This window comes from Idiotropiscis lumnitzeri, chromosome 4 (genome assembly GCF_059441095.1).
Source record: "Idiotropiscis lumnitzeri isolate Australia: NSW breed Sydney's pygmy pipehorse chromosome 4, RoL_Ilum_1.0, whole genome shotgun sequence".
NCBI classification, from domain to species: Eukaryota; Metazoa; Chordata; class Actinopteri; order Syngnathiformes; family Syngnathidae; genus Idiotropiscis; species Idiotropiscis lumnitzeri.
In genome coordinates, this window is record NC_142394.1 from 5650812 (window position 1) to 5674286 (window position 23475).

The following is a 23475-nucleotide window of genomic DNA, read 5'->3' on the forward strand; positions in this document are numbered from 1 at the left end:
ATCACAGGCGCTTGTGGCAGCAGGCTGCCACCTCGGGTGGCAGAGTGGTCCTTCCCCAAGCGTCAGAGTCGCTTGGGTTCCCTTCTGACCATGCCGGAGTGTCCTTGAAGAAGCTACTGAACCCCCAGTTGCTCTTGATGCTACATCGGTGTAAAAGAAGTAACTGACAAGGTTTTTGAGTGCCTTGCGGGTGTTAAAGCGCTACACAAGGGAAAGTCCATTTTTTATTGGCCTCCACTGTGCCGAATTGTGGCATGTGAGCTATGAAAAACTATTGGGAGTGGAGATGTTGATGCAATTAAACAGCTTGTCCCTATCTATCTATATGCTTGATTTTTCCAAAGATCATTTTATTAACCTCCTTTTAAAACCCTTAATTGTTGTTTTCCAAGAACACAAAACTCTTGAGTCGTGTGCTATTATCTGGGTATGTAATTGCCTGATACATGCAGACAAAGGGTCTCCCGGTGAGCTTGTTCCCAGCAGGAGGCTAACTGAATTTTTGCTCTTTGGGCCTCATTTGCACTGATAATCACATGAGGTGAACGCTGGTTCACTCGGTAAATCCCACCAGATGATAAAACTGATCCTCATCGGCTTGAGTCCGGTCCTTGTTGTCATCAAAATAAGCAGTGGTTTAGGACTCTGGACTCCAAAAAGAAGTCACCCTCCTCCAATCTAACAGTCCACGAGTCACAAATCAACCAATTGTGCTGATAAAAGGAGCAGTGGGATGCATTGGAATGTGATGGGAGATAGTCGTGGCATGTCAAAGGCCACAAGGCTCCAAAAATCTATCGTGCTAAAGAGCTCATCTGTGAGCAAAACCACAGCAGTAAGACCCCCCCACCTCCTGAATGTTAAAAAAAAAGCTGAGGAGCTGGAACACATTAACAAAGAGACAAAGACAAAATATCCACACTCGCCACAAGTGCTTATGCATGTAAAAAAAATATTGCAGTTGTGTGAGCATCTATGCAAATGTGCTTGGATGTCAGTGTATGTGTGCGCGTATGACTCATCTGTGTGCACTGCTCCAAGACTGCGTCTGTTCATGCACCGAGGAGAAGGGTGCTTCATCGTCACTGACCTTTTCAGGCTGAATTATGACAACCGAGTCGGGCCATCCTCCCTGCAAGAACTCAAGGATGGCACACGAACCAACAAGTAAACAGCAACAGACACTGCGGGCCATCCCAAGTAAGTGGACGCAAAACGGGCCCAATATTGGGCTACTGAATATTTTGTAAGCATACAATTGCTGAAAATGTCTCGGTGAAATGAAGAATTCAGATTCAGGGAGAAGTGAGATCAAGAAAAAAAGTCAAATGCTTGATTGAATTCATTGAGTGTGTAAGAGATGTCTCCCACAGAGTGTATTCTCAGCTAATACAGCATCTACACAGTACCGGTGCGTATGATTGCACAGATAGTGAACGACTCAAAAATCAATATCAGTCCTTTGTGGTTTGCCATCTTGAATGTATTTTCAAACTTAGGGCACATCATTTACCCAAAAAAATAAAAAAATCAAAAGCTAACATATGGGAGGCTGAAATTATAAGTAAATATTTGCCTGATCAACTCTTGTTCTGAAGGGAGATAATTGTTATTGTGACTTGGTGCTTTAGGAATAAAATCCAATTGACTCAAAGTGATAGCACGGGAATGATCCTGTGTATTGTGAGAAAGAGAAAATAAGCCCAACCATACAAAGGCAGAGTAACACAGGTGTGTTTTGTGTGGGTGGGGAGTGCATCACATATGTGAGCATGCACATGCATGCAATTGTACTTCCTAAATACATAGGGATGCTGATGGACAGGTACCAGCGAACATCCATAAATTGAACAAAAATCAAATTGGCTCTCATGCGCACACAATTACTTGAATACTGGAAATGCTGTGATGTCGACTGCGATGTAGTTGTGACCACAGCTGATGAACTTCAGTGAGGCTCTAAGGCCATTCGGTGACACGGGGACAGAAAGAGAGAAAACGATTTTTCTTCCCGTCGCTTGGTATTTGACAAAAGACCAATCAGAGGGTGCAGTGGACCAAAGAGAAAATGCTGCTGATTACATCGTAACACACACAAAGCCAGTAGCCGGTGCACAAACACACACTGATTACGTCCTCCCTGGTGCTCGTCTCTCCTCATCCCCGGTATCGCTTACACGGTAAAGCCATGCTGATCGCGGATCAGCGTTTTTGGCGCGGGGCGGTTAAAGAGTTTGGGAGCTTAACCTCGCTTCCAGTACAGGAGGGAGCAACCGTGGCTACGGGCCCCCCGAGCTCCTGAGCGCCCCCAATACAAATAAACAGCTACAACACAAAAATGTCTGGCAGATTTGAAACAATTTCCTGAAGGATCTGTCAGCGTGCAGCAGAAGAGGAGAGGTGGGGAGGATCTAAAGAGTGGAGCGGCTGGAGAGAATTGAGCAAGATTATGTTGCAGGAAAGAAGAAAAAAAAAGAAAAGGAAGAGAATGATGGAACGAAACTGGACTCGTGGTTTTGGATTTTAATCAAATCATCGTGTGAGAGGCTGAATTATACCACACATACTTATTTGATGACACATTATTTTCAGTATCCATCCATCAACGTGAACAAACTGTGGTCACAATCATTCACACCCAAAATCAGAGTGAAAATGTCTTGTCTTAGCCACACTAAGTTGGAACGCGCATCATCAACACATGCACGCAGCAGTGTCTCGTGAAGGTAGGCAGGCGCATGTGTGCATGCCGTTTGCTGTTTTCTTTTCTATTCGCAAAAGTGTGAGCATATGAGTGGACATAGATTTGAATTTGCTTACGTGGCTGAGAGGATATTTATTCTTGTGTTTGCACGCACACGTTTGTCTGCTCCTGTTGCTGCGTTTGTGTGCCTGCGGTAAGGCTGGAATGGAACATGGACATTTTGCCACTGAGCTGAATTCAGAGAAACAGGCTCGGTCCTGGCCTGCAGAACAGTATTTATATTCCCTATTTATCCGTTTGGAGAACCACAGCAATCTCTATCACCGCCTTGTGATTCATGTTTGTTTGCTTTGCTCAGAGCAGATTCAATTTCATCACCGAGACTCTTTTCTCTTGCAATCCCCCGCCCCACCCCAAAATTGGCTCTCTGGAGTAATGTTCACACCACCGCTCATTTGCGGCCACACCGAGCACGCAGCGGTTTTCCTCAGAAAGGATAAGACATTAAAACTAATAACCTCCACAATTATAAATCCATATTTCTTCGATGAGATTGAGCAAATAAGCTCAGGTTCCAGCTCGAGGAGGAGGACTATTTGGCAGGAGCCATCTGAGGGTGCAACGGAGCGGCTGTTGGAAAACAAAGTCATTTCGGAACGCGCCTCGGAAAACAGAAACCGCTGTTCTATGGCTGCTCGGAGGGGGGAAAGCGAGGCCCATCTGACAGAGGGCTATGATTTCAGCTTTGCCATTGGCCCACGAAAAAAGAATATGCGCTGCTGGCAAAGCGCAACGCAAACAACCTCAGACATCTGAACTGGAAGAGGAAATGTCTATTTGCATGTGTTAAAAAGAGTAGAAGCTGCCATTGTTTCATCTTGCGTCTATGCTCTCATCCAGGAACACGCCGCAATGTTTCACCATCAGGCCAATGATGCTCATCTCTTACAGTTGCTCTTTGCAATCACTTCCCCAAACGTTAATCTTTCCAGCAGTCTTAAAACGTCTCCTCTTCCTTTTGCCTGGAGCTATTTTGAGGTTTTAAAGGCACCAAGATGAATTTGACATTGCAGATGGAAATAAATGAAACAAGGAAGCTTACTTTCAACTTTTGAGAAGTGCTCACGTAGAAAAGGAGCATTGTGTGTGAGGTTGGCAAATGAGGTTGAGAAGAGCGACAAAACAAAATAAAATGAATGGGAGTGTTGTTTTCTGGGTGCTTTTGTGCTGAAAGTAGATCCAAGCTATCAGTTAAAGAGAGTGATTTCAACACAATCTTAGCAAGGCGCACAAACACGTTTAGAGATCTTAAAGGCTGAATAATGACGGTTGGGATGATTAGAGGAGGGGGAGCAGCGAGGCGGGGTGTATTCTAATAAGGTAAGCGTGGAGCTCGGCTGAGTGTGTGTGTTAGGAGATGTACCAAGCCAACTAATTGAGATGAATACATGAATATATCATAGAAGGCTTCAGTCGTAACCAATGACAACCATTCACTTGTCTGACCACGTAAGCAGGCCTGCCTGCCTTTGCAACAAAGTCCTCATGAATGCCCCCCCCACCCCCCGCCTAGTCCACACCAGACCCCACTCTAAACAAACTCGTCTGTAATAAACGAAAGGCAATAATGCTGTGCCTGCTAACCCCCTCAGAATGAAATATCCAAAGGAGAAGTAGCAGAGGCAGCCTGGATAGATTTGCAAAGCAAGCAGAAAGTCACATATTACACCGCTGCTCCATAAACACTCAGGCAGGGGGGGGTTAAATCTTCTCTCCCGGGCCGTGCTGCTCCAACAGGGCTAACCTGAGCTGTTAGCGACGTTTACTTTGAAAAGGAAATCCGTTCAGTATTACTGATTAGCAACTTAATACTCTAATCGGTAACATCGATGACAGTTCGACCAGATCAATTAGCAACTTGGATTTTCTTCAGGTGATGTTTGCATCAAAGGCTAATTTTTTTTAAGCACAAAATGATATATGATGACTATAAAACGGCATTTAAATACTTTTATAGGAGGGCTTGTGAAACCTTTTTCATCCATTTACTATTCTTTTATGTCAAAAGTAAGAACATCTGATCATCTTGCTGGTTCTGTAACTGATTTGAAACGTCTACAGACTGATAAATGAGCAATAATAGAGCCTGTCCTTTGTTCTACATTGATAAAAAGCATGCACGAGGCTCTGTCATTTCGACTCTGCAGCAGAGTCTCTTTCCTGTAATTCGAATCTTTGCGTGATTTTACCGAGGGAGGTTACCAGATGTTAAAAACCCATTTAATTGCAAGTTGAAAAATGTGTGAGTCATTTGCATCTCTATAATCTGACATTCAAAATGCCTTTGTCTTTTCAAGAGCGCAGCTGACAAATGCATGTCACTTGAATAGGGGGGCTGTGATTTGATTATGGTAATTTCATGTTAACTCTAAAAGACGACTGTGATGACATCTAACATTTTCTTTCTTTCTTTCTTTTTTTTTTTTTAGAAACAGATTACTTTGATAGCAGAATCTGAGTCTAAGCCTGATGCAGTTTGTATAAAACCGAATGTGAGTGAGCGTCACATTTAAGTGTGGGAGCATGCATAAATGTACGCAGAGTTGGTGTGTTTACATCCTGGCAAATGCCCGGTAAGGGGGGATCTAGTTATCTGATGTATTCTTGGCCAGGGATTTCATACTCGACCTTCAACTTCAGCCCAAAGGCAAGCCGGGTGTTGAAATAAGATTGTATAGTGTGAACACACAAATGGCAGGGGAAGGGAAAAAACGGCACAAATGTATGTGTCGGCTGTTAATCGGAAATGCATAAAAAAGAAACGCTAAATAAAATAACTATGAGAGAAGTGCAACATGACTTCTAACCTTAATCCTGTCAGGTGTGAGCACTGCTGAGATCATCCCACAGTGTCAAATACAGTAGTCAAATGTCTTTATGTGTCTAAAGATAATTTGAGAAACCATGCGTAGGTAATAGAAAGGACAAAAGGTAATTCTAAATATCTACATAACTGGTTGATCCTTAGGCACACATTATCTGGCTCTTGCTATAGTTGAGATAGTTTCCCGGGATTTAGCGTCAAACCCACTGAGTGACAAGAGCACAAACATCGCTGCTGTTTGCTGCAAGTCATTATGAGTGCGGGAGTCTTCTGAAGGTGAGGGGGCATGTGCCTTGCTGCGGCAGTTTTTTGGTTTGGAAGTCTATGAATGTGGGAGTCCTCAACGGCACACTGAGATGGAGAGTGACAGCTGTCAGGAAGGATCAGGCTTAACCTGCCGGCTACACAAAGAATCAAGGCAGAGGACGAGAGAGGGTGTATGAGGACTGGCTGCTTCTGTTTATTGCCTCACGGCCTCAGCCTGAGATAGAACAAACAGTCACAGAGAGCACTCAGGTACCTTTATTTCCACAAGAGAACTGAAGAAAAGAGCAATTGAACAAGCATAACATGACTGATGTAAATATTTTATACAATATTATATGGATGAATAAATGTTTTTTTTAACCCTATAGTTACTGTAATTAATTTCTGATTCCAGTTCTGTTTGGCTAGTAGTTCTCTCTCCAGAGTCAAGACAATTATTACATTTGCCCACTATTTTCCTGTGCAAAGTTTAATCTTGTGCTCTTTAACGCAGTTCCAGCCAGACGTCTGTGAAAAGTGCCAAGCATTTAAATATGGTGTTAAAGCTTAGACTCCTCAATATGTTTAGCCGAAGCTGTCGCCAGCCGCAGCTCGTTGCTAGCTAGCTGGTGAGGTGCAAGTAGCACCAAGCTGTGCCTAAACTTTCAGTTACACTCAAATTCTCATAAAGTTTACTAAGATTTGCGTGTAGATCATTGGGCATTTGTGAGGGGATCTGCAAGGCAGAAAATTAGTGCCAAAAAATCATGTGATGGCATTAAGTGACAGTTTTCCATCGACAGATTTGTTGATACTTGAGGGATTTACTTTTGGGGGAAATTGAGGGTTGTTTGTTTTTGTACTTGAAGGATATTTTATTTGTACTTGAACGATTTTAGATTGGAATTGAAGGATATTGTTTTGGTAGTTGAAGAATTTCTTGTGTAAAATGTGTTGTAATTGTTTCTGAAGCAGAATATATTTGCATGATCTTATCTCAGAACAAAATGCATTCATTTGTGAATGATGTGTTGTATTTACAAAACATAGAATTTGTTTGTGAATTGTTGGGTGTGAGTACATTTCTGTTTGTGACATTTTGGCATGGTTTTAACTTCACAAACGGATCATTTGCTGCCTTGGCAAGCACAATTGTTTGCCACTATGTGGGATAGGTGTATTTGAGACACGGTTACTTTCGTTAACATCAGAGAATATGTGTTCCTTGTTTTTTCTCCTGTCAATAAAAGTTAAATGTGTCCAAATATTGCTCGTTTTCCGACCGTTCCTCATTTTCTTCACGATTCCTTAATAGCGATGTCTCTCTCTTCTGTGTGTTCTTAATGCCGCTACTTTGGCTCCATGCAGTCAATGACTAATTGACAATTAGTCTTTGACAAATAATAATGGACAATCTTGAGCGGGCTCTTTCAAGTGAACGATGAGAACGGCGGCCACTACATATCACTACTTTTGACGGTTAGCGTTTGATTCTCACTTTTGCGATTCGATGTCTATTAATGCAGCAAAAAATGACAAATTTGACTCGCAAACTGCGACGAAAAGTCAATTATTTTGGGACATATAACGGGAAATTAACATCAACTTTGGAAGTGATATTCCTTAAAATAAATATTCGTACAACACATATACACAGGTAAGAAAACATTGGAAGGCACAAATTCTTCTGTGAAACATTAGTTATTTTTAATAGAGTTCAATTGCACCTTTCTTCTGTTCTCACTGTAACCGTGTTCTCCATCCATGCACGACACCACACTCTCCCTAAGATGACAAAACCTAAAGAAACAGCCCGTATTTGTTTTTATAGGTGGGTTTTTTAAATTCCTATTATTTTAGTATAATTTTATTTTACCTTCTTACTAGCAAGTATTTTCCTGTCCTTTCAAGTTATAGTTAGAGTTGAATTTTCACGGCAATGCAAATCCCGTGTTTAGACAACGCAATGAAATGCAGCCAGTTTGTTTGGTTATGCGCATGTGTGTGGCGTTCGTGTTTGTGCATGCCTGTGAGTGTGAGTGAGTGTGTGTATTGATGGATGGCACAGGCTGGAGCTGGTCTGGAGTTTAGATCAGAGCAGGGTTATCATTACTGACCCCTGCTGTGCCTCTGTGACCCTTTGTCCGTGGGTTCTGACTTTTAGCCCTGCCACCATCCCCTGCTCCCTCCATACACGCGCAACACACACACACACCCACACACACACGCACACAGTCGCACGAACACATGCCTCTCAGAGCTTGCCTGGGATGCGCGGAATCAAGTGGTGGACATCCCCTGCAGTGACACAAGGGCAGCGGAGAGCCACATCAACAGGCAACATTTGTTGCTTACTTTACCCCACACCTTTTGTTGCTTGTTCAGCCTCTGTCATGGCGCATAAAGGGTAGTGGAGTTGATCAAGGAGAATGCATACAGAGCCACAGGGTCAAAGTGCAGCTGGACTTTCGGAATGAACTCTCGGATTGCATTTTTGTGCAATTGTTGACAAAAAAAAATAAATCAGGACAGATAAGCTCACTCTTTAGATTTGGATTTATATCCTATTGCTGAGGAGTGGACCACATTCCCACCTAAGGCAATTGGGAAACATTCACAAGGCAAGCCTTCATATATAAACACACAGTGGGCTTGACTGTACCGGAAAAGCCACAAGCATGTGCTCACCACTCACTGTCTGTCTCGTGGGCTTTAAAGGCACACTGTACATGTGGCTGGCACGGCCATTATACTGTACAGAATACATGATAGATGAAGTCAGCCGCGGCGTATGCACAGGCTGCAGTGTAATTCGTCAAGTGAACTCGTCCTGTGGCAAAGGACAACAGCATTAACATACAACAAAGACAAATACAACATCTGATTGTTGCTGACACGGGAGACTTACAGTACATGAGACTAATAATGATGCACCATCACTTGGATGGAGCCCCCATGTCTGCGGAAACACTGCAGGCAAGTGCTTCCATCAATACACTCTTACACAGCAGAGACATTAGAGATCTCCAATAAAGTTGTTCTTGTCAAGTCTACAAACACAAATTGTTTCTTCAAATCCTTCACCTGTCTGAAAGCTCTACTACTCCCCTGTGGTGTAAAATGTCTCTTACTATAATCTCACCTAAAGGGTTTATCCAGCTGGGATGGCCCATTTTTCAACAAGCTAAATTTATGTTTTGTTTTGTTTTGTCTTTTTTTCTTTATTTGCTTGCATTTTCAATTTTGTCAAATTGTTTTGGAGAAAACAATTCTAAAGTAATGACCTTAAAACCACCCACAAAAAAGAGGAATATGGCCATGCCTGCCTCACCTACCTCCATGTCTTGCTCGGAGGAACCAATCACAATTTGTCCGTTCAAAGACATTGTAAATGCGTCACTAATAGTGTCAAAATAACGCGACCAAACAGCAGCATGTATGTGGACGTACCTAGTTAGGTCCACTTCAACCTCTGAAAACATCAGACAACGATTAACTTATCCTTGGCAGACTTAAAATAGAAAGAGGCAATGAGCAGCTTACGTGAGGCTTCTGTCATGTCGAGTCTGTTTTCTTAAAAGAAATCACCAGGATATGCAAAAACAATGCATTCCAAGAGATTTTTTGTATGGTTAATTTTTCGTAGTAGTGTTATATATTGGGTGTTAATTCATAAGCGTTAGTTTGACTTCCTTTTTTTCACCAAGGACACTCTGAGCTACGCCGAAGCCACTCATCTGATCATTTTTGTCATTTTTACATGCAAACCTCATACAGAAGTGCCAATTTTCAGCTCAATCAAGAGTCCCTTTAAACAAAAGTAAATAAGGAACATTATAGTCCAATAATATTATACTACAAATTCTCTTTTTCATCAACTATTATTGCAGTTATTTATTATTTATTAACAGTAAGATAATAGTAATTGTTCAAAACTAATTGTTGAAATTATTTTTAAAAAATGAAAACACACCAAAGTGTCTGTCTCGTCCTATAATTAGTATAAAATTTGAAGTTCACTTAGCGTAAAACTCGAAAGACGCCGTCCTATAGCCTCAAGGTTTTGTTACATCCTATTAGAAAATATGTTTTGTCATGTTCACCCCATTTTATTACGGCTGACTAGGTTTCTCTTCTGCACCGATTCAAAAAACTGGCTCAGCATCAACGGGGAATGCGGCCCGTCAACTTTCCCCATCCCGTTACCCAGCATTGTCTCACACCCATCCTGTTTTGTCCATGGTGACCTGAAAAGTGGCCTATGGGATCATAAAGTAAACGTAGCATAAAACAGCAACAAACGGTTTGAGCAGAGACATTAATACCCAAAGGGTTCCCTAAAGACATTTGGGTACAATAAAAATAAAATAAAAACATGTTTTTTTTCCTCAAGCTCACGTAATACTTGCCCAATGTAGCCCTGTAAAAACATCATGCCTCATTTAAACTCTGCCTTTATGGAAAGCGTTCACAAATACAAGTATCAATAGAACTGCCTCAGAACAAAAGAAGCTTGATATTTAAATTAGCATGGACGTGAATTTTTACTTCAGAGGGGGCTGACATATTGGAAGAATTATTTATTTAAAGCAAAATAGTAGAATGGTTTTATATTCTCGACAGATCTTAGAAATAGCTTTTATATGGTCTGTCTGATTTCCCCGTCCCTTGGTTGAGGTCGTCTGGGATGGGATCCAGCTCACCCGCGACCTAAGTGAGGAAAAGCAGTGTCGAAAATGGATGCATGGCGTATGTGTGATAGAACCGTGCTCTACACCACACGCTTTGCTGGAGAACCCAGTTTTCATGCTGTGAATTAGTATTACTAAGTACTAGATGCTTTTCCCCTGCTTTCTGCAGTTCAGACAGAGAATCTAAATATAAACAACATTTTAAATTATGTTTGTTTTTAAGAATCTGAAAGGTAATAAAATGGTAAAACTAAAAAAAAGTAAGGTCCTCAATGAGGATTTCCACCTCTATTTCCCTATGGTACTATAGGTTATAGGTATGCGATATGGACAAAAATATAACAATAAATATTCCAACAGAGTATTTTCCCTTAAAATTACATGAAATTCACGCACATTTTTTGGGGGCGATAATTTATCTGTTTGTTAAATCCGTATTTTATATACTGTAGTGCATACAATAAAATGAAAAGAAAATATTAATAAAAATAAACACAAATATCCAGTGGTCAAATAAATACCAGTGAAAATATCTGATAGTAAGAAGTAAATCAATGTCGACAAAACTATTTTGTCTGACAATTTACAGAAGAATGCATCCAAACTAATCGGGAGAAGCCACATCATGCTACAAGGTAATGATCTAAAACGTTATTGCAAGTCACCAACTATTAACTGCTACACGTTTAAGTTAATTTAATAATGTCAGTTCCAATACTTTCACTCATTTGAAAAGTGGATGGTTTCAAATTAAAATTGCTCTGTCCTGAGTTGTTTCACGCATCTAGATGTAATTACCATGAAATGAAAGCTAAAAGTCAAAACTTTTGATTGGAAAGCCAAATGTCTGCAGTGTACAACAAAAACTAAAGAAGACCTAATGCTCATTTTTGATTGGCAGAGTGAGATGGGTATTCATTTGAGATGCAACTATAAATCATAGTATCCCGTGGGTTTCTTTCAGTGTGTTAAAATTACATAATGTTTCACCATTCAACAATTGCCTGTCCTTTAGATCTCTTGTTAACTTTAATTAAAAAAAATTTTTGTAATTAATTTTACAGATAATAATTCCTCATGGGGAAATTCACCTTACACACTGGTGTATATTAGTGTTGCCCACAACGCAGAGATACAGATAACACACGTGCAGGCAAGCAAGAAGAGCTATGAGAGTACCGTATTTTCCGGACTATAGGGCGAGCTTTAAAGTCCCAAATCTTCCCCAAAACAAACGAGGCGCCGAGGAGCCCATTATATGGAATGAGCATCACTCTCGACCATCAACCCTTTTCCTCATTGGGCTGTTCAGAGTGCATGTTAGCACACCCTGCTGGTCAAAGTCTGAGTCATCTATGCTTCGAATCGACTGTGACTAATACATTATGTGGCTATGGTGTTTGGGTGATGGTGTAGAAGAAAGCTGGACAAAAGGGCAGCTGTCCACAATGTTGTAGTCTGTCTTATCATTTATGTTATTGCAAGCAAGAAACGTCCCAGGTTTAGACAACAGACTGCAAAAAGCCCAAAGCACAACAGCACATCTCTCTAAACAGCCATGTGATTGGCTGAGTCTGAGTGGCTCCCAAGAAGCCATTGCTGTAATTGGCTAAGGCTGAATGGCTCCCAAGAAGCCATTGCTATAATCTTTTTGTGTTATTTTTATTTCTTTTGGGTATATAGATGGCATGAGAGATACATGTTTTGTGTTAATCTTATTTCTTTGTTTCATTGTTTGCTTGTATGCTGAGTTTTTTTGGTTTTGATTTGAAACCGTGACTCTAAGGAGTGTGGTGACCAGTGAAGTCACTCCCCTGACGTTGTCTAGTAGATGTATTGCCATGACACCTCTTATTGGTTAGAGTTAGTGTTATTGGCACTGATTCCTTATAGTTTCAGGACAGCTGTCATTGACTTTGGGTAAAAACTCTGACAGCGATCCCTTAAGGGATTGAGTTCTGGTAAGCTGAGCTAGCGTGAGCTAGCGTGAGCTGAGCTAGCGCAAGCTCGCGCCTTGTAGTGCGGTGCGCCTAGTATAAGCATTAAATACGGAAATAGCACCCTCAGCTGGTGTTGCGCCCTTTGATGCAGCGCATCTTATGGCTGTAAAAATACGGTATACTGGCAGGCAAAAAGTGCTGCACTTAAGATATGAGGTGTATGCGATGCCTTGCTCAAAGGCATATCAACAATGGTCAGGTGTAGTAGCATCTCGTCGCCTCACGGTACTTATGAGACGTCATTAAAGATTTCTTGAACCTTAAATGCTGATAAACAAAGAGTTTCATGACGTTTTCAGTAAAACCTTGTGTAAGATTTCATTGCTTTTCTTTCGGCTGGGTTGTAATGTAAACAGTAATAAAATGCTGGCGCTGGCTGTGCAGGAATGCATGTTTTCTTTATGTGCTGTAAAAACAGTGCAATATTTCCTCCTCCAAAGCCCTAAACGCTACAAGTACCTCAGCACATTTCAGTATAAGCATTATAAAGAGATATTTTTTTTTACTAATCTTGCCATTCCCATAATATAAATATGTTGGGAAAACTAACTGAGAGTCCACTTCCACTTTGACCTTCAACATTAAACAAGTACATTGCTTTGGGCCGTTGCCACGGTGATGCCGCAGTCACCATTAAAGGACAGTTTAACTAAGGAGCCCCCCGGCCACACATGTCGGCATTCAACAGAGTGTGAAGCGGAGTGTATTACTTTTTCCGTTAAGCTTCTCTGGTTAAATGAATGTTCAACCGTGACAACAATACATCATCTTTCATCGGAAACTTACAAGTGATGTAGTAGTTGACGTTCCTCTTGAATTCCAGGCCCATGTAATTGGGGCTGAACTCCTGGAATTTGATGGTAAACTTGATGTCCTTCTCCGGCTTGTTGCAATTGACCAGAACGTTTGGATCAAGGACTGTGCTGCAGCTCTCTGCCTGCTCCCGCTTTACCAAGTACAGCTTGTAGTACTCATATTCTCGGCCTTGGTCTGCTCTGGGACAGATGATATCCAGCTTGTCGCCGATGTCTGGGTAGATAATCAGGCCTTTGCCAGCAAGAAATCTGTGAGGCAGAAAAAAAAAGACAGACTGTAAGTAACACGTCATAAAGGAAGTCTGGAAAAGTGGCCACATAATTTCAAAACAGTTTATATAGTACTAATAGTTTGGGCTTTAATGTTTTTTAAGTCCGCAAACGTTGGCTTTTAGGCAGAGCCGTTAATTTGGGCCCGCAAACACATGACAAGTCACAGCTTGACCATGTTCAAGCACTCAACTCCTCAGAGGTTCCTTCTCATACACAGGATGGAAATACAGTACACCAAAGGAAGGAAACAACCTGGCCACACACAGAATATGGCAGCCATAAAAACGATTAGTGGAAGGGTGGCACGGCATATACTGTAAACACGTATTCCTTTACATATAAGGCCGCTTTGAGCACGATATCTATTTGACAACAGAGGTCCGAGTGTGAGGAGGCAAACGCTGTGCGGGGTCAGGCTTCCTGGTTCATCTTCCCACTGGCTGATCATCTGCTAGGGGATTAAGATAATCCATTTGGCCTTACTGTACCACTCCACCTCGCTCGCTTCTGCCAACTCAATCAGATCAGCTTCTATTCTCTTTTATTCACAAAAGCTTGTGAGCAGGAGACGAGTATGTGTGTGAGTGTGTGTGACAAGTGGGGGCAGGGGGACACCGAGGAATTGTAGTGTGTTTGGGCAGTCGTGTGTGTGTTTATACAGGTCAGCATGTGTGTGTGTGTGTGTAATATTTTTTCAGCAAAATGGGCTGAGGTTGCGGTCTGAAGGGGGCGGGGGGGTCAGACTGGGCTGAATCATTGTTCTGGACTTGTTTGAGGCTTAAAATGTCAACATGGTTCAGCTCTGCTGTCCCAGTTAGCCAAGCATTAACCCAGACAGCCGGACTGACCATGGGCGTGCGTGTGTGCATGAGTGAGTGTGTGTGAGCGTGCATGCTTGTGTGCGTGTGTACGTGCGCGTTCCAGTGTATCCGTGTGCTCTGGTCGCAGACAGTGAGCACAGAAGCGAGCCTATCTGTAGGATCTGCCCATGCCAGCGGATTTAAGCAGGATTTAGCTGTGCGCAATACATTTGTTGTTTTATTCTGATCCCTCACATTTTAACAAGACATCACTGTCTCTCTCTGAGAGCATAATCTCTTATCTGCATCCCGTATTTCATCATGGCCCACTAAATAACTGACACTTGTGATGGGCTGGGGAAAGTGTTTTTAATATGAGTAAGACAGACGAGCGTGTGAGTGCTATGTGATGAGGATATGCCTCCTCCTGTGTTTAAAACTGGCAGAAGGTCAGCCATGGTACAAAGCAATCATTTCAAAAGTCGCATTTTCGCAGAATAACTCCCCATGAAAATAAACATGATCGGATTAGAGCCTTTCACATTCATGGGCATCCTTCTTAGAGAGACATTACTGAATAAACGCCTTCAATCAAATAAAAGGATGAATGCAAAATGAAATTGACAAAATGGTCCAACACAGGTGCATCAGACCTAACAATTTTGTTCTTTTTTGTTAATAATATGAGAGCGCACACTTTGAAGAGGCTGAGGTGCTATTGTCTGTTGCTCGTGAGGGGAGGGGTTGTGCTAATTCAAGGGCCTATAAGAGTGAGAACGCAGGGAATCCTTTGTCCAATGTCTTTTAACAATTTTCTGCATTTCAGCAGCAATACACAACCATCAAGTGGGTGTGTGTGTGGGGGGGGGGGGTGTGCGTGCATGTGTGTGTATATGCACACACCATACCCAGGTTCACGTGCGTGAGTCTATGAAGACTTGGGCACAATCAGTCTCTAATTGGATCTACAAGATGCATCAGTGAGGCATAAACATGTTTCCATGGCAACGTTGGGCTTTGTTGCTGACCATCCCATCTACTCCCCGCCTTCCCTCTATCCCTCATGCGCTATCTTCTTTATTTCTGTCTACAATTCCATCCTCTCTTGCTTTATCCTTTCACCCATTCGCATTTCCCACATTTTCTCTGGCTATGACCCCTCCACTTGCGCTTTCTGTACAGACACGCAGTAAAAAAAAAACCACTAGAAAAACAAGTGTGAAACCAGAGGGGAGAAAAGAAAGACTATCACAATTAGACCTTGAATTGTCTCACTCAACAAGTAGGTCCTTTGTGATCCTTTGTGCAGATATTGCTTTTGTAAGTGTTCTGTTCAAAAGGCCACCAATCGCAGCTCTCAAATGCAGCCCAATTCTCAGTTTTACAATCCATTTGCTTGAGTATCAAAGATAGCCTCAACCATTTAGATGAATAATTAAGATTTCCAAAACCTCAATGTCTTAATATCCCTCAAGGATTTAATCACAAGCCGGCCCCTGTCATTGATTCAATTCTCCGAGCATGTCTTCTAGTCGGCGGTTAGATTGCTATCCTGCTTCTGTTTCCCAGCCTTTGTCAACTGTCTGCTGTAATGAGGCTCTGGCTGCTGTGGAGGTCTGGAAGCACCATCGCAGATGGGAAAGAAGCAACATAAAAGAAATAGGGCAGCAATTAGTGTTTAGCCCAGTTTAAAAGCCCTCCACTTGGCAAGCTTCATGCCAACTCGCGTCCAGGATGTGAAACTAAACTGGTGGGGCTGCGACTTTGTCTCCCGTTTGTCTCTCAGCTGGCTTAATCAGCAGCAATCCATCGCTACAAACAGCCACGCAATGGAGAGGAGGGGATGTGGGACTGAAGATTATTGTACTTTTGAGGGGGTCAAAAAGGAGAGTGGTTTGAAAAGGGAGGTTGAATTGCATCTTTCATTCATGATGTCAAGAGACTCTGTTAGAGATGTTGATGAAAGGAGTTTTAGTGCAGAGAGGAACGTAAACTGAAGTTCATGGCAAGGGGGCCGGCAAATCCCTCAATGTGAGAAAGGCCTTATCCCCTAATGTCAATTTAGGTGGATCTTCCTGAACCAAACAAAATAGAAGGAATTATTTTCATAACAACCCAAAGAGGTTGGTTTTGTTTCATCTGGATGGCTCCAGTGTGAGCTGAATCCTGTAAAGAGCTTATACAAACAGCACAGAGCAGAGAACAGAAAACAACCAAGCAGAGGAAAAGAGCCGACCCCTGCCTCCAAAACCCCCCCAAAAACACATATTTTTCTTACATTCCGCTGGTGAATATGAGCACATGATCTCACATATGCTTCACCCACCCACTTTCCCATACACACACACGGATGTGAGAGTGTACAAAAGCACTGTGGGGTGCATCCTGGACCTTCCCAGTCACCCCTATTCATTCCGCCCTGCCCTCGCCGACTTTCATATAAAACACCGCCTACACGAAGGCCCACTCAGAATCCCTCACAGAGCCTCAAAGCGGTCCTCATCCCCCCGCCCCCGCCCCACCCCCGTCCAGTCAACTCAGGCCTGTGCCCCGAGTGCCACGCTGGCAGGCAGCCTTCACTGCTTCAATGGATGGACCCGAAAACACAGGAACTGGGAGAGGAAGAGCCAGAGACATTCCATATCAACATAACAGCATCTAATTGATTTGTTCCTGCTGAGCAGCAGCATGAATATGTCACACATATCGATACAAAACCCCTTATCCACAACAACACATCCACGGGGTTATCAGCCAATAGTTCAGATGCAGGAACAGTCAAGAAAAAAAGTCTCACTCTCTCTAACATGGCTTCAGGATTACTGCATGACCTTTAAAATGAACACGAGAGTGCGAAAGCAAACCCGTGTACACAAATGCAATCAACACCACACCAGGTACTCCAATCCCCTCCCTATCAGTGTCGTAATTATCGCAACGGGGGAAGTCTTTCCTACCCAATTACCATTTCTCTTTCACATTATACACAAAATCAGTGTGGCTTCTGACTCCCGCCCTGCACATTATCACTGAAGACATCTCACATTGGGCAACCATGTCTTTTTCAATCAATATTCCATGGATTCAGAGTACGGGTTTCCATTATGGCAAATCATGAAATGTTACAGTTATTCTTTGGAGCATATCGACCCCTGTTGGGTATTGCAGTCTTGTGTAATATATATAAGAAGAACCCCAGCTTAAATGATGCTATAACAGCCAGGGGCGTTCTTCATCAAGTTTGTATGGTTCAGCTTGTCCTCCTTCACAATCAGTGTGAAATCATTTTCTGCTCGTCGGGGATGTTTCAGCCCCAAAATGTTATGAGATCGACTAGAGATAGAAAGATGCTCACACAATAGAAACATTCAAGCACTCGTCTGTGAATTGCCTCTCGTCATGTGAGGTTAAGATACACCAAGAGTTGCTGAGTTGTGTGATCATTTCATATTTCGGAGAAAGACATGCATGGTAAAGCTGTCACTGTCAGGAGGTTTGAGTAGATGCTCCAGAGTCATGAGAGCTGCCTACCAGTCTCAAAGGTGTCTCACTCTAGCATTTACAATACTTAAGAAAGTGTGCTGCTCGTCAAGCGTGTGGCCAAAAAGTCCACCGAAGAGCTTGTATACAAAACTGGCACAGGGGCACATGTTGTCATAGCCTACAAACACACACATAGACGGATGCATAAACATGCATCCGGCATCGTACACACAGAGATTTGCTTCGATTTGCTTTTCGAGTGCACAAGGAGGGCGCACAGGCAAGCGTCCTCAAATTAAAGAAAACAAAACACCAATTGGCTCTGCAATTTCTTAGGATGGCAGGAAGGATTGGGCCGCTCGCTATCGTAGACGTGACACAGCAGCAAAATTGGATCACCTATGAGCTATATAAACCTGCTTTATGAGTGAGATGTGACCACAACGGCTGAAGAGCATAAATGAATTGAAGAAGCCGAATCACCCCGCAGAGAGATGCTTGTGTACGTGTGAAGGCAGACACCATCCCGCTTTCACGCTCTCACACACATATACACACACACATGCACACGCACACTCTGGAGTTAGTCAACAGGCTGGCACGCAAAGCAAATCACATTCTGTGTGACTCATAACAGTTCCACACAGACAAGCTTTAACGTGCGCACACAAATACACGTACGCACACACACCTCCCATGTTCACCAAACAAGCTCAGTACATGCTCGCTCTCGATCACTGTCACACGGTGGGCTAACATGTCGGCGTAATGAGCTAACAAGATGACACCCAGATGGCCTTGCCACGAGGATGGAACAAGTGGACCGCGTTGTACACGAACAGGCTGAGGAGGACTGCTGAGCGAGACGAGTGTCAGGAGTCATTACAGAGTCCAAGGAGCATAATCTGTTTCTTCTCATTGCCTCTGCGGTTTTCCTCGCAGCCGAGCCCATCCCTCTTTAAGAGCAGGCCAGTTAAACACGGGCTGCGTGCGGTCATGATTGAACGTCATCGTCAGTATCGGTGACAGCAAGAAGAGGCCCAGACGCTCGCTCGCTGTGTCTCCACTTAGCATCCATCTGCCCGATGAGCAGAGGAGACCTTTGACCTCGAATACTTCCGTTTATGTCGAAACTCTTGTAAAGTTCGGGGGGAACTCTCCACCTGGTTCTTTCATCTTTGATGCTCGCAATGCTCATAGTAACTACCAGAAGACTGTATATATTCTCAGTTGAACTAGTTAATATATGCCAGAAAGATCGAGTACACAGCTGTGGGGCCTTTTTGCTGGATTGCGGAAGAACATCTATTCTGTCCAAAATGGTCCCTGTTCTTTATACTCCCTTGGCCACCCACCCACAGGGAAGGTGACGCTCCCTAGCCCGAGTGACCATGTGTGGGTCTACAATCTTAACAGATGCCAACTAGGTGTGCACCATGGATGTCAAAGATAAGATGCCAAGCCAGGACAAAAAGTCACAGCGACATAACGGCCTGGCATCGTTACGCCAAGGAAGCCGAATATAACACAATCGTGTAGTCACGCAAATACAACATCCATCCATCCATTATCTGTTCCGCTTCTCCTAACAAGGGTCGCAAGCATGCTAGAGCCTATCCCAGCTATCTTCGGGCAGGAGGCAGGGTACACCCTGAACTGGTCGCTAGCCAATCGCAGGGCACACGAAGATGAACAACCACTCTTGCTCACAGTCCTACCAAGGGGCAATTTAGAGTATCCCATAAATCTACCATGCATGCCTTTGGAATCTGGGAGGAAACCGGTGTACCCAAAGGAAATCCACGCGGGGACGGGGAGAACATGTAAACTCCACACAGGAAGGCTGGAGCTGGAATCGATCCCACGAGGCCATCGTGCTGACCAGTCCTCCACCGTGCCACGCAAATACAATATCTAGCTCATTTTCAACCAGTCTTCATTAGAATAAAAAACATTAGAGTGTAGAGTTACAAAGCATCAAACTCCATTGGAAAGAAAAGCTTCAACATTTGGCCTTGCGTTGTATATTTTCAAACATGCTGTTAGCAATTTCTGCACATATAATAAATAGATGGGCTATCAGTTGAATTCTTTCTTGCAAGCCAGATGTTTATTTTGGCTTCTCTTGTCAAGACAAGCATTGCGCATTTTGAGAGGGGACAGCCAACGTATAATATTTAAATTGCATAAATGACAATCTGACGGCATGCTGGAAGAGTAATTAACTCCTCTGCCTCACAGTTGTGTGAGTTTTCTGATTCTGATGTGCGTGCCCTGTGATTGGCCGGTGACGGTCCAGGATGCACACCGCCTATCGTCGGCTTGGATAGGCTCCAGCAAACCCGCGACCCTAATGAGGATTAGGTGTATAGAAAAGGAGTGGGTGGACATTACAGGGGGTCCTCGGGTTTACGACCGAATTTCATTCCTATTGGCTGTGGAAGTAGTCCATAGCCCATCACTAACCTATGCTAATGCAGTCATAAAGTCATATGCACATACCACAAACCACTGGCACCGTCCAGATGATTCATTGGACCGCCCATATCTCCCTGAGTGGCGAGTGGTTGCGCCACTTAGCGAATGTTAGGTTGTTGTCGGAGTTTGTTCAAGGCAGCAAAAGATTAAGACGACGTTCGCCAACAGTGTTAATGGTCTAAAACAGGTTGTCGAGGAGGTTAAGGAAGAGGAGGACCCAAGAATGCAGGGAAGTGAGGCAAGATTAAATAAGAGGGTTCTTTTAATTGAAGAAACAAAAGGCAAACAAGGAACTTAAAAAATAATATATCTAATATATATATATATATATATATATATATATATATATATATATATATATACATACGAAAGAAAAACCAACAAAAAACAATGACTTGACTTAACTAAACTTGACTTCTTGGCTAGACAGGTAGGAAGAAAAGACGGACACGGACCATGACAGGGGCAGAGGAAACTAAATACAAACAAATTGACGGGACAATAAAGAGCACCTGAACAAGACACAAATGGTTGGAAGGACCTGATTGGTGAACACTGGGGCTTGGGTAGACAAACAATGAACATGACGAGACACACCAATCACAAGGAAAAAACATGAGACTAAATACTAAACCAAAAACCACAAATACAGATCATGATAGTTAATGTACGTAACTCTCTCAACGTTTCGGCTTTGAGGTGTACATTGTTTTTGATCTACCTCCTTATTTATTTATTTAAAATCTACTTCCAATTCTTTATATGTACAATCTATATTTGTGTACCTCGCCAAACTGCATGAACCGATACAAACTATTTGGGCGGTGACGCATGCAGCAGTTGTATGACTGGTTGCCAGTGCCCTATATGTCAATCAAGTGACAGATTTTACAACAGATGATAACTCATTTAACTCTTTCACTGCCATTGGCAGGCAGCTACAATCACATAAAACTGGGAAGACTGTCAGTGATTGAGTTGATGCCATGAGATGTTCGCAAATACACACACAGTCTCATATGGAAGAGAGTATTGTAGGTGACTTGTCCCCGTCTCCTGTTATGGGGCTCCGGCAGTCACCGGAACCAGAAGCAAATGCTTCGACTTATTTTGTCGCATGCCTAAGTTGGTTGGTCCCTCTATACCAGCGGTTCTCAACCCTGTTCCTATGATTTCCTTCCTATGAAATATTTTTTTCAGCCAAGTACCCCTAACCAGTGCAAAGCCTTTTTGACTGAAAGACTTAAAAAAAAAAACTTTCATAAAAGTCAGCATCTGGTTTATTTACAACATCAGCCACATTCCAATTGTTTGTCTATGTGTGCCTTGTGATTGGCTGGTACCCCGCATACTGTCCAAAGATAGCTGGGATAGGCTCCAGTAAGCCCACGTGAGGAGAAGCGGTTCAGGTAATGGATGGTTGGATGGATCAATAAAGTTTTGTGCACATAAAATTATCAACATAGAATGCCCTCCTTTGAGATCTGTTCTCAAAAGTAAAAATTCACAATGTTGTTGAAAAAGTGACATATGACAAGCTGTGTCGAACTAGTCTTGAATGAGTGAGTTTTTACTATAATGAAATTGAATAGCCTGCTGAATACAAAATTCAGTTTTTGAACTTGTATTTTCCTGAAATATTTAATTCAATGATTATCTTGAAAAGATTTTTGCATGGATGCGACCTTTTCAATATATTTCAAAATGTCATTTACCACCCTGGATTGCTTTCACGTGCCCCAATCTGAGAACCAATGCGCTATACAATGTTTAATTCACTCCTTTTTTATGAGCCAGTTTTACAGCAAATTTCAAATGGAAGTAACAAATAAAATAGCTTGACGCAAGTACGCTTTGTTTCTTATTTGGCGAGCTGTGCGAGCCAGAGAGTGTTCTTTTCATTTCCTCAAAGTGATATGTTATGATAGCCTCCCATTTATTGACACAGACAGCGGCAGAACAGGTATTAAGGTATTTTTTAAAGTGTTTCATTAAGTTTAAGTGGGTTTTAATGTTTAAATTCATATAAAATGAGTCTGATGGCCTATTTTCTTATACGGTCTCTCCTAATCGCAGAGTTACACCTTTTTACGGGTGCATGAGGAACACATCCTTCGTGATAAAAGGCACTGTACTCTTTTCTTTCAATGCAAAAAGCTTCCTCTCCTTACTTTTAGCCTCGTTCTAGGCTTCCTCAGTGACCCACACACACACACACACACACATAAGCTTGGTCATCACACATTTTCTGTCTCTCACACACACACATACAGCCAGCTGCCTTCCATCCCTGAGGAGCAGCCACAGATGGGCTCTGCTTGCTCCGTAAAGATCTCTCCACAGGCCCAGTCTACAGTGGCTGCCAAAACCCGCCTGGCGAGAACCCACTGAATGTGTGACTGTGTTTGTAGATATATGTGTGCCCGAACATGTCTGAGCAGCTCTGCGCGCTAGCCTGCCCAGCACCCGTGTGGGATGAGGAGAGCTGGTGTGACAGAGAAAAAGAATCAGAGAGCAAGGGAGAGAGAGAGAGAAGGGAAGAGAGGTCTTTTGGAGAAGATTTGCTTTACAGTCACATGGAGACGGACCCCCAAGGACCAAGAGCTGCAAGAGCCCAAGTCAAGAGCTGGACGTGCATGTGAGGATGTAATCAGCACTAAGCAGAGCACGAGGGAAGCGAGCAAGAAGACCTCCCAGACGAACAATAGCATTTCACTCTCCAAAAAGATTGAATTTCACTTACACTTGAGGGAAGAAACTGGGGGGAAAGAATCATAACGATTATCAAAGCCAAGCAGACAGCATAGGTTGTTAACCAGCAGCCATTTTCTTCACCGTATCGCCATTAGAAGCAAACCATCTCTCAGCAACCAGCCATTTAATGATGCAACCTAATCAGCATATCACTGTACTAATAAAAGCACACACGCTCATGTACAGAAGCACACTGCCGCACACACAGCTTTGCGCTAGCAAATTTAATTGTTTTTGCCTTCAATGGAGCCAGTCACGGTTAAATTCAATTTTTGACTATTGCCCTGCTATCTCAGCATGGCTCATTTAAACGCATGGGATCACGGTTTTAGACTGAATAATGAGGC

At 42.8% G+C, this 23475-nt stretch overlaps 1 protein-coding gene across 1 annotated transcript in view; it reads right to left on the bottom strand.

Annotated features, from left to right (window-relative positions):
• The window catches only part of efnb1 (ephrin-B1), a 71640-nt gene that overhangs the window by 26680 nt on the left and 21485 nt on the right, over positions 1 to 23475 (bottom strand). Inside the window, exon 2 of the mRNA XM_088294446.1 lies at positions 13312 to 13589. Within this exon, the coding sequence (XP_088150572.1) occupies positions 13312 to 13589 (278 nt within the window). The remainder of the gene's footprint in view (positions 1 to 13311; positions 13590 to 23475) is intronic.